This window comes from Panthera onca, chromosome A1 (genome assembly GCF_046562875.1).
Source record: "Panthera onca isolate mPanOnc1 chromosome A1, mPanOnc1 haplotype 2, whole genome shotgun sequence".
NCBI lineage: Eukaryota > Metazoa > Chordata > Mammalia > Carnivora > Felidae > Panthera > Panthera onca.
In genome coordinates this window covers 155,393,319-155,411,029 of record NC_138339.1, presented here as the reverse complement: position 1 = coordinate 155,411,029, position 17,711 = coordinate 155,393,319, and the positions used below count along the sequence as shown (strand labels likewise).

General features: G+C 37.0%; 1 protein-coding gene across 1 annotated transcript; it reads left to right on the top strand.

The window, feature by feature from the left end:
• The first annotated feature begins 5,633 nt into the window (after positions 1–5,633).
• Positions 5,634–16,390, top strand: LOC132680520 (olfactory receptor 2T2-like). Its single transcript, XM_060634188.3, has 2 exons — positions 5,634–6,538; positions 16,324–16,390. Exons 1-2 carry the CDS (start codon positions 5,634–5,636, stop codon positions 16,388–16,390), a joined length of 972 nt encoding a protein of 323 aa, XP_060490171.3.
• Positions 16,391–17,711: the final 1,321 nt, after the last annotated feature.

The window sequence follows — 17,711 nt, the reverse complement described above, 5'->3', positions numbered from 1 at the left end:
AGGGATGTCCACCCTCACCTCTGTTGTTTAACATAGTGTTGGAAGTTCTAACATCAGCAATAAGACAACGGAAGAAAATCAAGGCATGAAAATTGGCAATGATGAAGTTAAGCTTTCACTTTTTGTAGATGACATGATATTATGCATGGACAACCCGATAGACTCCACCAAAAGTCTGCTAGAACTGATAGATGAATTCAGCAAAGTCACAGGATACAAAATTAATGTACAGAAATCAGTTGTATTTTTATACACCAAAAATGAAGCAACAGAAAGACAAATAAAGAAACTGATCTCATTCACATTTGCACCAATAATCGTAAAATACCTAGGAATAAACCTAACCAAAGATATAAAAGATCTGTATGCTGAAAACTATAGAAACCTTATGAAGGAAATTGAAGAGGATACAAAGAAATGGAAAAACATTCTGTGCTCATGGATTGGAAGAATATATATTTTTCAAATGTCAATACCACCCAAAGCAATCTACACATTCAATGCAATCCCAATCAAAATTGCACCAGCATTCTTCTTCAGTCTAGGACAAGCAATCCTAAAATTTGTATGGAATCACAAAAGACCTCGAATAGCCAAAATAATATTGAAGGAGAAAACCAAAGGTATCACAATCCCAGACTTTAGCCTCTCCTACAAAGCTGTAATCAAGACAGCATGGTATTGGCACAAAAACAGACACATAGACCAATGAAATAGAATAGAAACCCCAGAATTGGCCCCACAAAAGTATGGCCAACTAATCTTTGACAAAGCAGGAAAGAATATCCAATGGAAAAAAGACAGTCTATTTAACAAACGGTGCTGGGAGAACTGGACAGCAACATACAGAAGAATGAAACTAGACCACTTTCTTACACCATTCACAAAAATAAACTCAAAATGAATGAAGGACCTGAATGAGACAGGAAACCATCAAAACCATAGAGGAGAAAGCAGGAAAAGACCTCTCTGACCTCAGCCACAGCAATTTCTTACTTGACACATTTCCAAAGTCAAGGGAATTAAAATACAAAATGAAATATTGGGACCCCATGACGATCAAAAGCTTCTGCACTGCAAAGGAAACAACCAACAAAACAAAAAGGCAACCAATGGAATGGGAAAAGATATTTGCAAATGACATATTGGATAAAGGGCTAGTATCCAAAATCTATAAAGAATTCACCAAACTCCACACCCGAAAAACAAATAATCCAGTGAAGAAATGGGCAGAAGACATGAATAGACACTTCTCTAAAGAAGACATTCAGATGGCCAACAGGCACCTGAAAAGATTCTCAACGTCACTACTCATCAGGGAAATACAAATCAAAACCACACTGAGATACCACCTCATGCCAGAGTGGCTAAAATGAACAAATCAGGAGACTATAGATGCTGGAGAGGATGTGGAGAAGTGGGAACCCTCTTGCACTGTTGGTGGGAATGCAAACTGGTGCAGCCACTCTGGAAAACAGTGTGGAGGTTCCTCAAAAAATTAAAAATAGATCTACCCTATGACCCATCAATAAAACTGCTAGGAATTTACCCAAGGGAGACAGGAGTGCCTATGCATAGGGGCACTTGTACCCCAATGTTTATAGCAGCACTTTGAACAATAGCCAAACTATGGAAAGAGCCTAAATGTTCATCAACTGATGAATGGATAAAGAAATTGTGGTTTATGTACACAATGGAATACTATGTGGCAATGATAAAGAATGAAATATGGCCTTTTGTAGCAACGTGGATGGAACTGGAGAGTGTTATGCTAAGTGAAATAAGCCATACAGAGAAAGACAGATACCATATGTTTTCACTCCTATGTGGATCCTGAGAAACTTAATAGAAGACCATGGGGGAGGGGAAGAAAAAAAAAAGGTTAGAGAGGGAGGGAGCCAAAACTTAAGAGACTCTTAAAAACTGAGAACAAACTGAGGGTTGATGGGGGGTGGGAGGGGGGGGGAGGGTGGGTGATGGGCATTGAGAAGGACACCTGTTGGAATGAGCACTGGGTGTTTTAGGGAAACCAATCTGACAATAAATTTCATATTAAAAATATAAAAATAAAAAGTTTGACACACAAAAAAGTTTCCCTCGAAAAAAAAATGTTTTTCCTCCCCCATTGACTTAAAAGTCATCCAAATAGTTTGCTCTCATATTTTCAATATGGAATTTCTTTGATGTTTCTATTTCCGTAGAGATAATCAAAACCCAACAGTATCATTTTTCAAGAAAAAGCATAGAATACTGGGCAGTAATTATCTTTCATAAGAGTCTTCTTAGAGCCCTGCACTTATTCTGAGCTTACAATTAATTAAAGTCTGGAGACAAATTCCCATGAGACACTTTTCATGTCTTCCCCATTTTGAGGTACACAAAAGATACAGAACTTGATGAAACACAGAAGATGATATTGACTTCTCACATGCTGATCTCAGACCTAAACCAGGTGTGTAGCAGAAATGTAATTAGTCCTCTTTCAGGGAGTTTGAAATTTCAGAAATTTCAGTCAAGACAGGTATCGACTAATTTAATGTAAAAGAGTGACAGGGCACAAGGAAATGACAGCAGTTACTGGAAGTACACCAGGCGGCAGTAACTATGGGGCTGAAGGCAGGGGTAGGAGAATGTTTTTGCCTATTAATAAAATAATTTTCTTCTAGGCAGGTAGTTAACTCTGTTTTTCTACCCAGCCTCCATACCAAAGGACCTTTGTAAAGCAAAAGCAGATAAATTTGGATTGCATGAAAATGGAGTCTGCTTCTCACAGTGAGTCCTTAAATGAAAAATTCAGTGTCTTCAGGGAGGGAGGATCTGTAGGGAAAGGTCTCTGTCTCATTTTGTTCAGCCACTGCCTGACAAAAGACACAGTAAGAACACATTGCACCATTTTTGTCTGCCCCAGTTGCTCAAGATTGCACATAGGGTCCTTACAAGCAGTCAATAGGTTAATGTATGCAAACTACTCTGGAATTTATTGTCTTCCATAAGTGTGAACTACTGTTCTTATAAGGGTCATCGGTGTTAGTATGTCCTCCAATATACTGCCATCGGTGTTAGTATGTCCTCCAATATACTCCATGTACTCCAGCAGCAAATATTTTGCAATTACTGCGACTTAGCTTGTGAGGAGCACTGTAGAGTTTAAGGATATTTATTAAGGACAGGATGAGTTACAGATGAGAGCAATCTGCTCACATCTCTCTAATAGGATCTGTGTTTTGCCATTCATACAAATATCTTTTTAGTGATGCTTTGATTGTTAATCACTTAGTTTCAAATCTTATGTGATGGAGAAAGTTAAGACTTTCTAGAAATTGAAAGGAAATGTGACTTTCCTTAGAAGAAAATAAAAGAATGACATTACTTTAAGAGAAACAAAATTAAATTTGTTTTTCTTTATTTCTTGAGTAAATCATGGTAAATCTATTGACCACTTGAAGACAAAACATATATGTTGACAAAAAAATATTTTTCAAAAATTTTTATAATATACTGCTAGTGCATTATTTAGTCAGAGTCTGTATCTAGCTAAATGTATAGTTTATTGTTGAATCATTGTTTCAGTGTAATAAAGTGTGTGCTCAATGATTTTTATCGATACATATTGTCTAATTATAATTTTGAAGAAGGCAAGTGCCGCCCTTATAAATCAGGTAAGTTAACGTTTCCTTTAGCATTTGAAATAATTACATCCTAGAGGTATTCATTCATTTCCAAGTCACAAAGATATTGGTAGAACTAAGGTCTTCCTAACAAAATCACAAAAATCACTTTTACTCCACATTCCTAAATCTAAGAGAATGTAATCGTATGTGATTAATATAAAACATTACAATATTTTCAATATACAATATATCGTAGACCTAATTTGCTAATGTGCAAAATTATTAATATACACTTAAAAGAGGCTTGCATGTAAGCACATAGACTTACAAAACGAGTCATCAGTTAGATGCCAGGCACAATGCTTGATGTTTTATCATTCCTAAAGCAAGATATTTTACAGTGTTTATATCTATTTCCCATTCCCAGTCTATATTTATTTGAATATACTATAGTTAATAACACTGTTATACTTGTAAACATAATGTCATATTTTACACATAATTATGTGGGACCATGAGACATTATTTTCAAAGATATTCTCCCATTATTTCACTTCCCAATGAACTAAGCTCTGTAGGGAAAGGCTTTATGTCAAAAAACACAGGAAACTAGAGAAACATCATGAAGGATAGTGCCCAGGAAGAGGAGACCAGGATCTTGAGGTGCACAGAGTGGTAACTTAAGAAAACAAATTTCAGGGGTGCCTGGGTGGCTCACTTGGTTGGGTGTCTGACTTGGGCTCAGGTCATGATCTCACGCTTTGTGGTTCCAGCCCCGTGTTGGGCTCTGTGCTCACAGCTCAAAGCCTGGAGCCTGCTTCAGATTCTATGTCTCCTTCTAGCTCTCTGCCCCTCCCTCACTTATTTTCTGTCTCTCTGTCTCTCAAGAATGAATAAATGTAAAAAAAAATAAAAAAAAATAAAATTTCCCCAAGACCAAAGTTCTGCCACAAGCTTATTATGACCCAATCATGAATGACACTATTCTATTTCCATTGACAGATGAACATTATACAATGATTTTTTTTCATTATCTCAAATCATGAAAAGCATAATAATGTAGGATTTGATATAAAATAAAATATTTCATGTATATTATTGATAATAAAAGCAAAAATTCTCATTATGATTGCTTCACAAAGAGGAAACATTGCATGTGGACCATCAGGGTTTACAAAGGAAATCAACTCATTGATCCAGGAATTGAATATGTATGAGACCTTTCTCATCAAGCAAAAGAGGATATTTCTTCATTTGTCATTAGTGTCACCATCACTTTTACAAAGATGGGAAATTAAAATTTATTTGCATGACTTTAATCACCACCTTAAAAGTATTTTGAAGAAATTTTTACTCAATGGGAAATGAACAATAACTGAAAGATTAACCAAGAGATATGATTGCTGTCTTTTAGGCTGTTCATTGACAAAGGAAATTATTCAAGTGAAAAAATAAGTTTAAAATGAAGGTAAGACATGAGAATTAAAAAGAAAACTGAAAACGTAAGAATTAAGGAAGTTAGTATGTAAAATAGAATAAACAGTCTATATCATTTCGGTGGCGATTCAAATTTCTTTAGAAAAGCTGTGAAATGGCCACAAGGGACACTTGAGATACTTTGGGGTGGAGGTGAGCAGAACAGTACAGTCAGGAAAGCAATATGAAAAACACAAGAATGTCAACAGATTGGAGTACATTAAAAAGTTAAATATATGGGAAACATAATGGTCAGGTTTGTAATTATTACCAAAGGGACTAAATATTCATCTGGCCAAGTCAAACCAATCAAATTAGAATATAACATTGCTAATTTCTGAGTAGAAATTTTTCAATTTTCTTTTCAGTTTTCTTTTTAGTTTTCTTTTCAATTTCTTTTTTATGAGAATGTACTGTTTTAAAGTCCTAGCTGTAAGTGTACAGAGTAGTGAATGTTGACTGACAGATTATTTTAACAAAGCACCACATCCTTTGTTATATAACTTTTCCAATTTTTCAGTTTGAATAAAGCATTTAAATTAAAACATGGAGCAGAAGAATGAAAACTCAACTGACTTTATCCTCCTGGGACTCTTTCCCTGGTTCAGTTATCCCTACCTCCTCATCCTCCTCCTCCTTTTTATTTACATTATTGCCTTTACTGGAAACTCCATACTAATCCTCCTCATCTGGCTGGACTCCTGCCTCCACACCCCCATGTACTTCCTGCTCAGTCAGCTGTCCCTCATTGACTTGGCTTACATCTCCAGCACAGTCCCCAAGGTGGTTACCAACTATTTCACAGAGAGGAAGAACATTTCCTATTTCGCCTGTGCCACTCAGCTCTTTTTCTTCCTCACCCTTGGTCTTGCTGAGTGCATCTTGCTGACCCTAATGGCCTATGACCGCTGTGTGGCTGTGTGTAACCCCCTGAGATACACAATTCTCATGAATCCCAACGTCTGTCTGCAGATGGCTGCTGCAGCCTGGATTGGAGGGTCCCTTGCAGCCCTTATACACACCATCTACCCAATGAATTTCCCTATCTGTGGTTCCATGGAAATTAATCATTACTTTTGTGAGATGCCTGCCATCCTGAGGTTGTCTTGTGTGGATATATCAGTCTATGAAATGGTAAAATTTGTATCAACAATTGTGTTTCTCCTCGTCCCATTTTTTCTTATTCTGGTCTCCTACACTCTCATCTTCCTCACTGTTCTGAAGATGAATTCTTGGAAAGGAAGTAAAAAAGCACTTTCCACCTGTTTCTCCCACCTGACAGTAGTGAGTCTCTACTTTGGTCAAGCCATCTTCATTTACATGACACCCAGTTCTTCTCACACACCTGAACAAGATCAGATTGCAGCTGTACTTGGCACCATAGTGACCCCCATGCTAAATCCCCTCATCTACAGCTTAAGGAACAAAGAAGTGGTGGGGGCCCTGAGGAAGTGCATGAGAAGATGTGGCAATTGAGAAAATGCTATGTTTCCACAATGTCACTGTAAGAAACGTTTCATACTCAATATTGAAAGTAGCTATTATCATTGGATTGTCATACTGGAAATGTAACATAATAAGGGATCAGAAAAGTATTAGGACTCAGGCATATTGTTATTTGTTTGTTGGTATAAAGTTGTTTCTAGTTCCATAGTCAAGGCTTTCTTAGAGTACAAACTTAATGTGTTATTTATGATTAACCTTTTGAGAAATTACGTGGGTTTTGACAATAACGTCTGTGCAGAGATAATCTCTACCGCCTTGAGCAGCGTCAGTGTATCAGGACACATGGTCTAAAACAAATTGTCATCCTAGAAATAACTCGTTGATTGATGTTTCTTATTTAAAAACCATCATCTCTGTGTTTTCTTTCATTCATATATTAAATCTTAATGCTATTGACCAAACCTCCACTCTTCAAAATATCAAGATCACTTGTTCCATAAAATCTTTGTATATAAAATTTTCATTCAGCAATCTCTTATTGGTAATCATATATTATTTTATATTTTATTGCATATAATTTATGCAAGTTGCATTATTTTGCTTTCTAAATTAAAGAATATATATATCCATATGAGAATAGAAACAATGAGGTACATTCAGGAAATTTTTGATGGATTTTATGGGAATTATTTTTTTTTTATTTTTTCCTACTAATTTTCACATTTTTTAAATTTTTTGTTGGTATGTTAACATTAATAATTTTCAAGCTAATAAAATAGGTTAACTTTATAGCTTTAAAATCCTATTCAGTGTACCTTCTTTTTTTAATTCTTTTTTTTTCAATATATGAAATTTATTGTCAAGTTGGTTTCCATACAACACCCAGTGCTCATCCCAAAAGGTGCCCTCCTCAAAACCTATCACCCACCCTCCCCTCCCTCCCACCCCCCATCAACCCTCAGTTTGTTCTGTTTTTAACAGTCTCTTATGCTTTGGCTCTCTCCCACTCTAACCTTTTTTTGTTTTTTTTTCCTTCCTCTCCCCCATGGGTTTCTGTTAAGTTTCTCAGGATCCACATAAGAGTGAAAACATATGGTATCTGTCTTTCTCTGTATGGCTTATTTCACTTAGGATCACACTCTCCAGTTCCATCCACGTTGCTACAAAGGGACATATTTTATTCTTTCTCATTGCCACATAGTACCCCATTGTGTATATAAACCACAATTTCTTTATCCATTCATCAGTTGATGGACATTTAGGCTCTTTCTATAATTTGGCTATTGTTGAGAGTGCTGCTATAAACATTGGGGTACAAGTGCCCCTATGCATCAGTACTCCTGTATCCCTTGGGTAAATTCCTAGCAGTGCTATTGCTGGGTCATAAGGTAGGTCTATTTTTAATTTTTTGAGGAACCTCCACACTGCTTTCCAGAGCGGCTGCACCAGTTTGCATTCCCACCAACAGTGCAAGAGGGTTCCCGTTTCTCCACATCCTCGCCAGCATCTATAATCTCCTGATTTGTTCATTTTGGCCACTCTGACTGGCGTGAGGTGATATCTGAGTGTGGTATTGATTTGTATTTCCCTGATGAGGAGCGACGTTGAGCATCTTGTCATGTGCCTGTTGGCCATCGGGATGTCTTCTTTAGAGAAGTGTCTATTCATGTTTTCTGCCCATTTCTTCACTGGGTTATTTGTTTTTTGGGTGTGGAGTTTGGTGAGCTCTTTATAGATTTTGGATACTAGCCCTTTGTCCGATATGTCATTTGCAAATATGTTTTCCCATTCCATTGGTTGCCTTTTAGTTTTGTTGGTTGTTTCCTTTACTGTGCAGAAGCTTTTTATCTTCATAAGGTCCCAGTAATTCACTTTTGCTTTTAATTCCCTTGCCTTTGGGGATGTGTCGAGGAAGAGATTGCTACAGCTGAGGTCAGAGAGGTCTTTTCCTGCTTTCTCCTCTAGGGTTTTGATGGTTTCCTGTCTCACATTCAGGTCCTTTATCCATGTTGAGTTTATTTTTGTGAATGGTGTGAGAAAGTGGTCTAGTCTCAACCTTCTGCATGTTGCTGTCCAGTTCTCCCAACACCATTTGTTAAATAGACTGTCTTTTTTCCATTAGATGTTCTTTCCTGCTTTGTCAAAGATTAGTTGGCCATACGTTTGTGGGTCTGGTTCTGGGGTTTCTATTCTATTCCATTGGTCTATGTGTCTGTTTTTGTGCCAATACCATGATGTCTTGATGATTACAGCTTTGTAGTAGAGGCTAAAGTATGGGATTGTGATGCCTCCTGCTTTAGTCTTCTTCTTCAAAATTACTTTGGCTATTCGGGACCTTTTGTGGTTCCATATGAATTTTAGGATTGCTTGTTCTAGTTTTGAGAAAAATGCTGGTGCAATTTTGATTGGGATTGTATTGACTGTGTAGATAGCTTTGGGTAGTATTGAAATTTTGACAATATTTATTCTTCCAATCCATGAGCAGGGAATGTCTTTCCATTTCCTTATATCTTCTTCAATTACATTCATAAGCTTTCTATAGTTTTCAGCATACAGATCTTTTACACCTTTGGTTAGATTTATTCCTAGGTATTTTATGCTTCTTGGTGCAATTGTGAATGGGATCAGTTTCTTTATTTGTCTTTCTGTTGCTTCATTGTTAGTGTATAAGAATGCAACTGAATTCTGAACATTGATTTTGTATCCTGCAACTTTGCTGAATTCATGCTTCAGTTCTAGCAGACTTTTGGTGGAGTCTATCGGATTTTCCATGTATAATATCATGTCATCTGCAAAAAGCGAAAGCTTGACTTCATCTTTGCCAATTTTGATGCCTTTGATTTCCTTTTGTTGTCTGATTGCTGATGCTAGCACTTCCAACACTATGTTCAACAACAGCGATGAGAGTGGGCATCCCTGATGTGTTCCTGATCTCAGGGAAAAAGCTCTCAGTTTTTCCCCATTGAGGATGATGTTAGCTGTGGGCTTTTCATAAATGGCTTTTATGATCTTTAAGTATGTTCCTTCAATCCCGACTTTCTCGAGGGTTTTTATTAAGAAAGGGTGCTGAATTTTGTCAAGGCCTTTTCTGCAACGATTGACAAGATCATATGGTTCTTATCTTTTCTTTTATTAATGTGATGTATCATGTTGATTGATTTGTGAATGTTGAACAAGTCTTGCATCCCAGGAATGAATCCCACTTGAGCATGGTGAATAATTCTTTTTATATGCTGTTGAATTTGATTTGCTAGTATCTTGTTGAGAATTTTTGCATCCATATTCATCAGGGATATTGGCCTGTAGTTCTCTTTTTTTACTGGGTCTCTGTCTGGTTTAGGAATCAAAGTAATACTGGCTTCATAGAATGAGTCTGCAAGTTTTCCTTCCCTTTCTATTTCTTGGAATAGCTTGAGAAGGATAGGTATTATTTCTGCTTTAAACGTCTGGTAGAACTCCCCTGGGAAGCCATCTGGTCCTGGACTCTTCTTTGTTGGGAGATTTTTGACAACTGATTCAATTTCTTCGCTGGTTATGGGTCTGTTCAAGCCTTCTATTTCCTCCTGATTGAGTTTTGGAAGTGTGTGGGTGTTTAGGAATTTGTCCATTTCTTCCATGTTGTCCAATTTGTTGGCATATAATTTTTCTAGTATTCCCTGATAATTGTTTGCATCTCTGAGGGATTGCTTGTAATAATTCCATTTTCATTCATGATTTTATCTATTTGGGTCATCTCCCTTTTCTTTTTGAGAAGCCTGGCCAGAGGTTTGTCAATTTTGTTTATTTTTTCAAAAAACCAACTCTTGGTTTAGTTGATCTGCTCTACAGTTTTTTTAGATTCTGTATTGTTTATTTCTGCTCTGATCTTTATTATTTCTCCTCTTCTGCTGGGTTTAGGCTACCTTTGCTGTTCTGCTTCTATTTCCTTTAGGTGTGGTGTTAGATTTTGTATTTAGAAATTTTCTTGTTTCTTGAGATAGGGCTGGATTGCAATGTATTTTCCTCTCAGGACTGCCTTCACTGCATCCCAAAGCGTTTGGATTGTTGTATTTTCATTTTCGTTTGTTTCCATACATTTTTTTTGATTTCTTCTCTAATTGCCTGGTTGACCCACTCATTCTTTAGTAGGGTGTTCTTTAACCTCCATGCTTTTGGAGGTTTTCCATATTTTTTCCTGTGGTTGATTTCAAGCTTCATAGCATTGTGGTCTGAAAGTATGCAGAGTATAATTTCAATTCTTGTATACTTATGAAGGGCTGTTTTGTTATCCAGTATATGATCTATCTTGGAGAATGTTCCATGGGCACTCGAGAAGAAAGTATATTCTGTTGCTTTGGGATGCAGAGTTCTAAATATATCTGTCAAGCCCATCTGATCCAATGTGTCATTCAGGGCCCTTGTTTCTTTCTTGACCGTGTGTCTAGATGATCTATCCATTTCTGTAAGTGGAGTGTTAAAGTCCCCTGCAATTACCACATTCTTATCAATAAGGTTGCTTATGTTTGTGAGTAATTGTTTTATATATTTGGGGGCTCCGGTATTTGGCGCATAGACATTTATAATTGTTAGCTCTTCCTGATGGATAGACCCTGTAAATATTATATGATGCCCTTCTTCATCTCTTGTTAAAGCCTTTAATTTAAAGTCTAGTTTGTCTGATATAAGTATGGCTACTCCAGCTTTCTTTTGGCTTCCAGTAGCATGATAAATAGTTCTCCATCCCCTCACTCTCAATCTAAAGGTGTCCTCATATCTAAAATGAGTCTCTTGTAGGCAGCAAATAGATGGGTCTTGTTTTTTTATCCATTCTGATACCCTATGTCTTTTGGTTGGCGCATTTAGTCCATTTACATTCAGTGTTATTATAGAAAGATACGGGTTTAGAGTCATTGTGATGTCTGTATGTTTTATGCTTGTAGCGATGTCTCTGGTACTTTGTCTTACAGGATTCCCCTTAGGATCTCTTGTAGGGCTGGTTTAGTGGTGACAAATTCCTTCAGCTTTTGTGTCTTTGCGAAGACCTTTATCTCTCCTTCTATTCTAAATGACAGACTTGCTGGATAAAGGATTCTCGGCAGCATATTTTTTCTGTTCATCCCATTGAAGATCTCGTGCCAATCCTTTCTGGCCTGCCAAGTTTCAAAAGAGAGATCGGTCACGAGTCTTATAGGTCTCCATTTATATGTTAGGGCACGTTTATCCCTTGCTGCTTTCAGAATTTTCTCTTTATCCTTGTATTTTGCCAGTTTCACTATGATATGTTGTGCAGAAGATCGATTCAAGTTACGTCTGAAGGGAGTTCTCTGTGCCTCTTGGATTCCAATGCCTTTTTCCTTCCCCAGTTCAGGGAAGTTCTCAGCTATTATTTCTTCAAGTACCCCTTCAGCACCTTTCCCTCTCTCTTCCCCCTCTAGGATACCAATTATGCGTATATTATTTCTTTTCAGTGTATCACTTAGTTCTCTAATTTTCCCCTCATACTCCTGGATTTTTTTAGCTCTCTTTTTCTCAGCTTCCTCTTTCTCCATAATTTTATCTTCTAGTTCACCTGTTCTCTCCTCTGCCTCTTCATTCCAAGCTGTGGTCATTTCCATTTCATTTTGCATCTCGTTTAAAGCGTTTTTCAGCTCCTCGTGACTGTTCCTTAGTCCCTTGATCTCTGTATCAAGAGATTCTCTGCTCTCCTCTATACTGTTTTCAAGCCCAGTGATTAATTTTATGAGTATTATTCTAAATTCACTTTCTGTTATATTATTTAAATCCTTTTTGATCAGTTCATTAGCTGTTGTTATTTCCTGGATATTCTTTTGAGAGGAATTCTTCCATTTGGTCATTTTGGATAGTCCTTGGAGTGGTGCAGACCTGCAGGGCACTTTCCCTGTGCTGTGGTGTATAACTGGAGTTGTTAGGCAGGGCCGCAGTCAGACCTGATGTCCGCCCCCAGCCCACCACTGGGGCCATAGTCAGACTGGTGTGTGCCTCCTCTTCCTCTCTCCTAGGGCGGGATTCACTGTGGGGTGGTGTGGCCCATCTGGGCTACTTGCACACTGCCAAGCTTGTGGTGCTGGGGATCTGGAGTATTAGCTGGGGTGGGTAGGCAAGGTGCACGGGAGCAGGAGGGGCAGGCTTAGCTCACTTCTCCTTAGGTGATCCACTTCAGGAGTGGCCCTGTGACAGAGGGAGGGAGTCAGACCCGCCGCCGGAGGGGTGGCTCCGCAGAAGCACAGCGTTGGCTGTTTGTGCAGAGCAAGCAAGTTTCCTGGCAGGAACTGGTTCCCTTTGGGATTTTGGCTGGGGGATGCGTGAGGGAGATGGCACTGGCGAGCACCTTTGTTCCCCGCCAAATTGAGCTCTGTCCTCCTGGGGCTCAACAACTCTCCCTCCCTTTGTCCTCCAGCCTTCCCGGTTTCTGAGCAGAGCTGTTAATTTATGACCTCCCAGATGCTAAGTCCCGCTTCCTGTCAGAACACACTCCGTCTGGCCCCTCTGCTTTTGCAAGCCAGACTCAGTGGCTCTGCTTGGCCAGCAGGCCGCCCCTCTGCCCTGGCTCCCTCCCGGCAGTCCGTGGAGCGCGCACCACCTCGCGGCCCTTCCTACCCTCTTCTGTGGGCCTCTCGTCTGTACTTGGCTCTGGAGACTCCCTTCTGCTAATCCTCTGGCGGCTTTCTGGGTTATTTAGGCAGGTGTAGGTGGAATCTAAGTGATCAGCAGGACGCGGGGTGAGCCCAGCGACCTCCTATGCCGCCATCTTCTGACGATCCCTTAATTCTTTTTTAAATTTTATTTATTTATTTTTGAGAGAGAGTGTGAAAATCAGCTTATCAAATATAAATAACATATTATGCTTGAGATATAATTTTTCAAAAAATAAACAAGAGAGAAATGAAAAGCAAAAGATCCCTGCTTATCTCATTCCTTCTCTATTCCCAGAATTCATCACATTCTGTGATTCACATACATCATGACTAAAGTTGTATATATGTTGCAAAAATGATGTTTGATGACAAATATTCATAGTCCAGATTACATGCACAAGGTGAGGTGAGCTTCACTGTGTTAATAGTCTAATTTTTACTGCTTTAAACTAACAGACAGTTTTGGACAATAAATTATGTATATATGTTTTTTAATGTTTATTTATTTTTGAGACAGAGAGAGACAGAGCATGAACTCAGGAGGGACAGAGAGAGAAGGAGACACAGAATCTGAAACAGGCTCCAGGCTCTGAGCTGTCAGCACAGATTGATTGATGTTTCTTATTTAAAAACCATCATCTCTGTGTTTTCTTTCATTCATATATTCACTCTTAATGCTATTGACCACATCTCCACTCTTCAAAAGCCCTCCCCCACCGATGTGGGGCTCGATGTGATGGCGAGATCATGACCTGAGCCAAAGTTGGATGCTTAACTGACTGAGCCACCCAGGCACCTCTAAATTATATTTTTAAAAAATAACAGATGATACACTTACAAATAATTCTAAAAAATATTAATTTAATATTCAAAAATATCAAGTTAGAAATTCATGGTGTTAATACTCTTTTACACTGAGTCCTAATAAACCTGAAAGCAACATATTCTCTCCAGCCCATAGAAAACACTTCATAGAAATCTACATATTACCTTAAAAAAAGCCAAAGAGTTTTAATTTCTGATATTGTAGTTTACAGATTTTGAATATCTATTTAATTTCTATTTATAAAATCTCATATTCTGATAAAATTCTCCTTCATTTTGCCTTTTTTTCTATTTCTCTACATAAACATATTAAATGTTAGAATATTTTTAAGCTCTTATTTTCTTACTCCAGTAACTAGGTCACCTACAATGTTTTTCAAAGGTCTTTTTTTCTTTTGTTTTCAATTATATCTCACTCAGCATATGTAGAAATTTATGATTGAATGATTGGCATTTTGTATCAATATATAGAGGACCATGTACATAAATATGTAAAGAAAATACTAACAGACAAAAATAAAGAAATTGATAGTAATATAGTAATAGTAGGGGACCATAATACCCCACATCAATGAATAGATCATCCAGATAGAAAATTAAGGAAACAGTGCCTTTCAATTACACACTAGACAAGTTGGAACAAACAAATATATAGAGAACATTCCACTCACAAACAACAGAATGCACAATTTAATTTTATTTTGTTTTAATTCCATATAGATAATATACAGTGTTATATTAGTTTCAGGTGTAAAATATAGTGATTCAAGAATTCTATGGTACTCAGTGCTCATCAATATAAATACACTCTTTTTTTCCAATCTTTCATTTAAATTCTTGTTAGTTAACATAACAGTGTAATATTAGTTTCAGGAGTATAATATGGTGATTAAATATTTCTGTACAACACCCAGTGTTCATAACAAGTGTACTCCTTACTCCCCATCACCTATTTAACACATCCACCCACCTGCCTCCCTTCTGGGAGCCATCAGTTTGTTCTCTGTACTTAAGATTCTCTTTCTTGGCTTGCCTCTGTCACCATTTTCCCATTGGCTCATTTGTTTTGTTTCTTAAATTGCATATTGAGTGAAATAGCCTGATACTTGTCTTTTTCTGACTGACTTATATCGCTTAGAATAATACTCTCTAGCTCCATCTGTGTCATTGCGAATGGCAAGATTTTGTTCTTTTTTAAGGTTGAGTTGTATTCCACTTCTTCATTATCTATTCATCAACTGATGCTCACTTGAACTGTTTCCATAATTTTGCTGTTGTAGAAAAGGCTGCTATAAGCATGTATCCCTTGGAATTAGTACTTTGTATTCTATGGGTAAATACCTAGTAGTGCAATTGCTTGATCATAGAGTAGTTCTATTTTTAACCTTTAGAAGAACCTCCACACAGTTTTCCATACTGGCTGCAACACTTTGCATTCCCACAAACAGTGAAAGAGCATTCCTTTTCTCTACATTGTCATTAACACTTTTTTTCCCTCTGTTGTTTATTTTAGCCACTCTGATAGATATGAGGTGAAATGATGTAGTTTTGCTTGTATTTTCCCCATGAATGGTGATGTTGAGCATCTTCAGTGTCTGTTGGCCATCTGAATGTCTTCTTTGGAAATATGTCTATTCATGACTTCTGCCCATTTTTAATTGGATTATTCATTTTTATGTATTAAATTTTGTAAGTTTTTAAATATATTTTGGATACTAACATTTTATCATCTATGTTATTTGAAAATATCTTCTCTCATTTCACAGGTTGCCTTTTAGTTTTGTTGACTGTTTCTTTTGCTGTAAACAAGCTTTTTATTTTGTGGATGTACAAATAGTTTATTTTTGCTATTGTTTCCCTTGCCTCAGGAGACATATCTAGAAAGACGTTGCTACAGCCAATGTCAACGAATTTACAGCCTGTATTCTTCTCTAATATTTTTATGGTTTCAGGACTCACATTTAAGTCTGTAATCTATTTTGAATTTATTCTTGTGTATGGTGTAAGAAAATGGTCCAGTTACACTTTTTTGCATGTTCTGTCCAGTTTTTACCAACACCACTTGTTGAAGAGACTGTCTTTTTACCTTCAGATATTCTTTTCTGCTTTGTCAAAGATTCATTGACCATATAATTATGGGTTCATTTTTGGGTTGTCTATTCTGTTTCATTGATCAACATGTCTATTTGTGTGCCAGTGCCATACTGTTCTGTTGACTATAGCTTTGCAATATGACTTGAAGTTCAGAATTGTAATGCCTCCAGTTTTCCTTTTCTTATTCAAGATTGCTTTGGCTATTTATAGTCTTTTGTAGTTTCATACAAATTTAGGGTAGTTTCTTCTAGGTTTGTGAAAAATTATGCTGGTATTTTGGTAAGGATTGCATTAAGTGTGTAGATTCCTTAGGGTAATATTTTAACAACATTTGGGTATCATTTTAACAATATTTGTTCATCCAATCCATGAGTATGAAACGTCCTTCCATTTCTTTGTGTCATCTTCAGTATCTTTCATCAGTGTTTTTATAGTTTTCAGGGTACATGTCTTTCATCTCTTGAGTGGATTAATTTTTTTAAGATTGTATTTTTAAGTGATCTCACCCAAAAAGGAGCTCAAAACTCACAACCCTAAGATCAAAAGTTGTATGCTGTACCAACTGAACCAGCCAGGTGCCTCTGGTTAAGTTTATTACTAGGTATCTTATTATTTTTGGTGTGATTGTAAGTGGAATAGTTTTCTTAATTTCTCTTTTTGCTGCTTCATCATTGGAGTATAAAATGCAACAGATTTCTGTATTCTGATTTTGTATCCTATAATTGTACTGAATTTGTGTATCAGTTCTGGCAATTACTTGGTGGAGACTTCGAGTTTTCTATGTAGAGCATCATGTCATCTGAAGATAGTCAAAGTTTGACTTCTTCCTTGTCAAGTTGGATGCCTTTTTTTTTTCTTTTTGTTGTCTTATTGCTGTGGCTAAGGATTTTGAGAACTGCGTTAAAATTAAAGTGGTGACAGTGGACATCCCTGTCTTCTTCCTGAACACAGAGAAAAAGCTTTCAGTTGTTCTCCATTGAGGATGATATTAAGTGAGTGTGTTTTATACATGACATTTATTATATTTAGGTATGCTCCCTCTAAACCTACTTTTGAAGGTTTATTTTTTGTTTTGTTTTGTTTTTTTTATTGTATTTTGTTTTTTATCATGGATGGATGTTTTACTTTGTCAAATGCTTTATTTTCATCTATTGAAAGGATCATATGGTTATCCTTTTTTTATTAATGTGTGAAAAAGTATTTGCAAATGGCATATTTGATATAATGTTAGTATCCAAAATATATAAAGAACTTATAAAACTCAACATCCAAAAAATGAATAATCCATTTAAAATTGGACAGAAGACATGAAAGTCATTTTTTCAAAGAATATATACAGATGGCCAATGGACATATGAAAGGATGCAAAACATCACTGATCAGAGAAATGCAAATAAAAACTACAATCTTGTATCAACTTACATTTTTCAGAATGGCTAAAATCAACAACACAACAACAGTTTTTGGTGAGGATGTGGGGAAAGGGGAACTCTCTTGCACTGTGGGTTGAAATGCAAAGTGGTGAAGCCACTAGGGAAACCGGTATGAAGTTTCCCCAAAAAGTTAAAGATAGAAATACCCTACAATCCAGCAATTGCACTCCTAGGTATTTACCCATCGAATA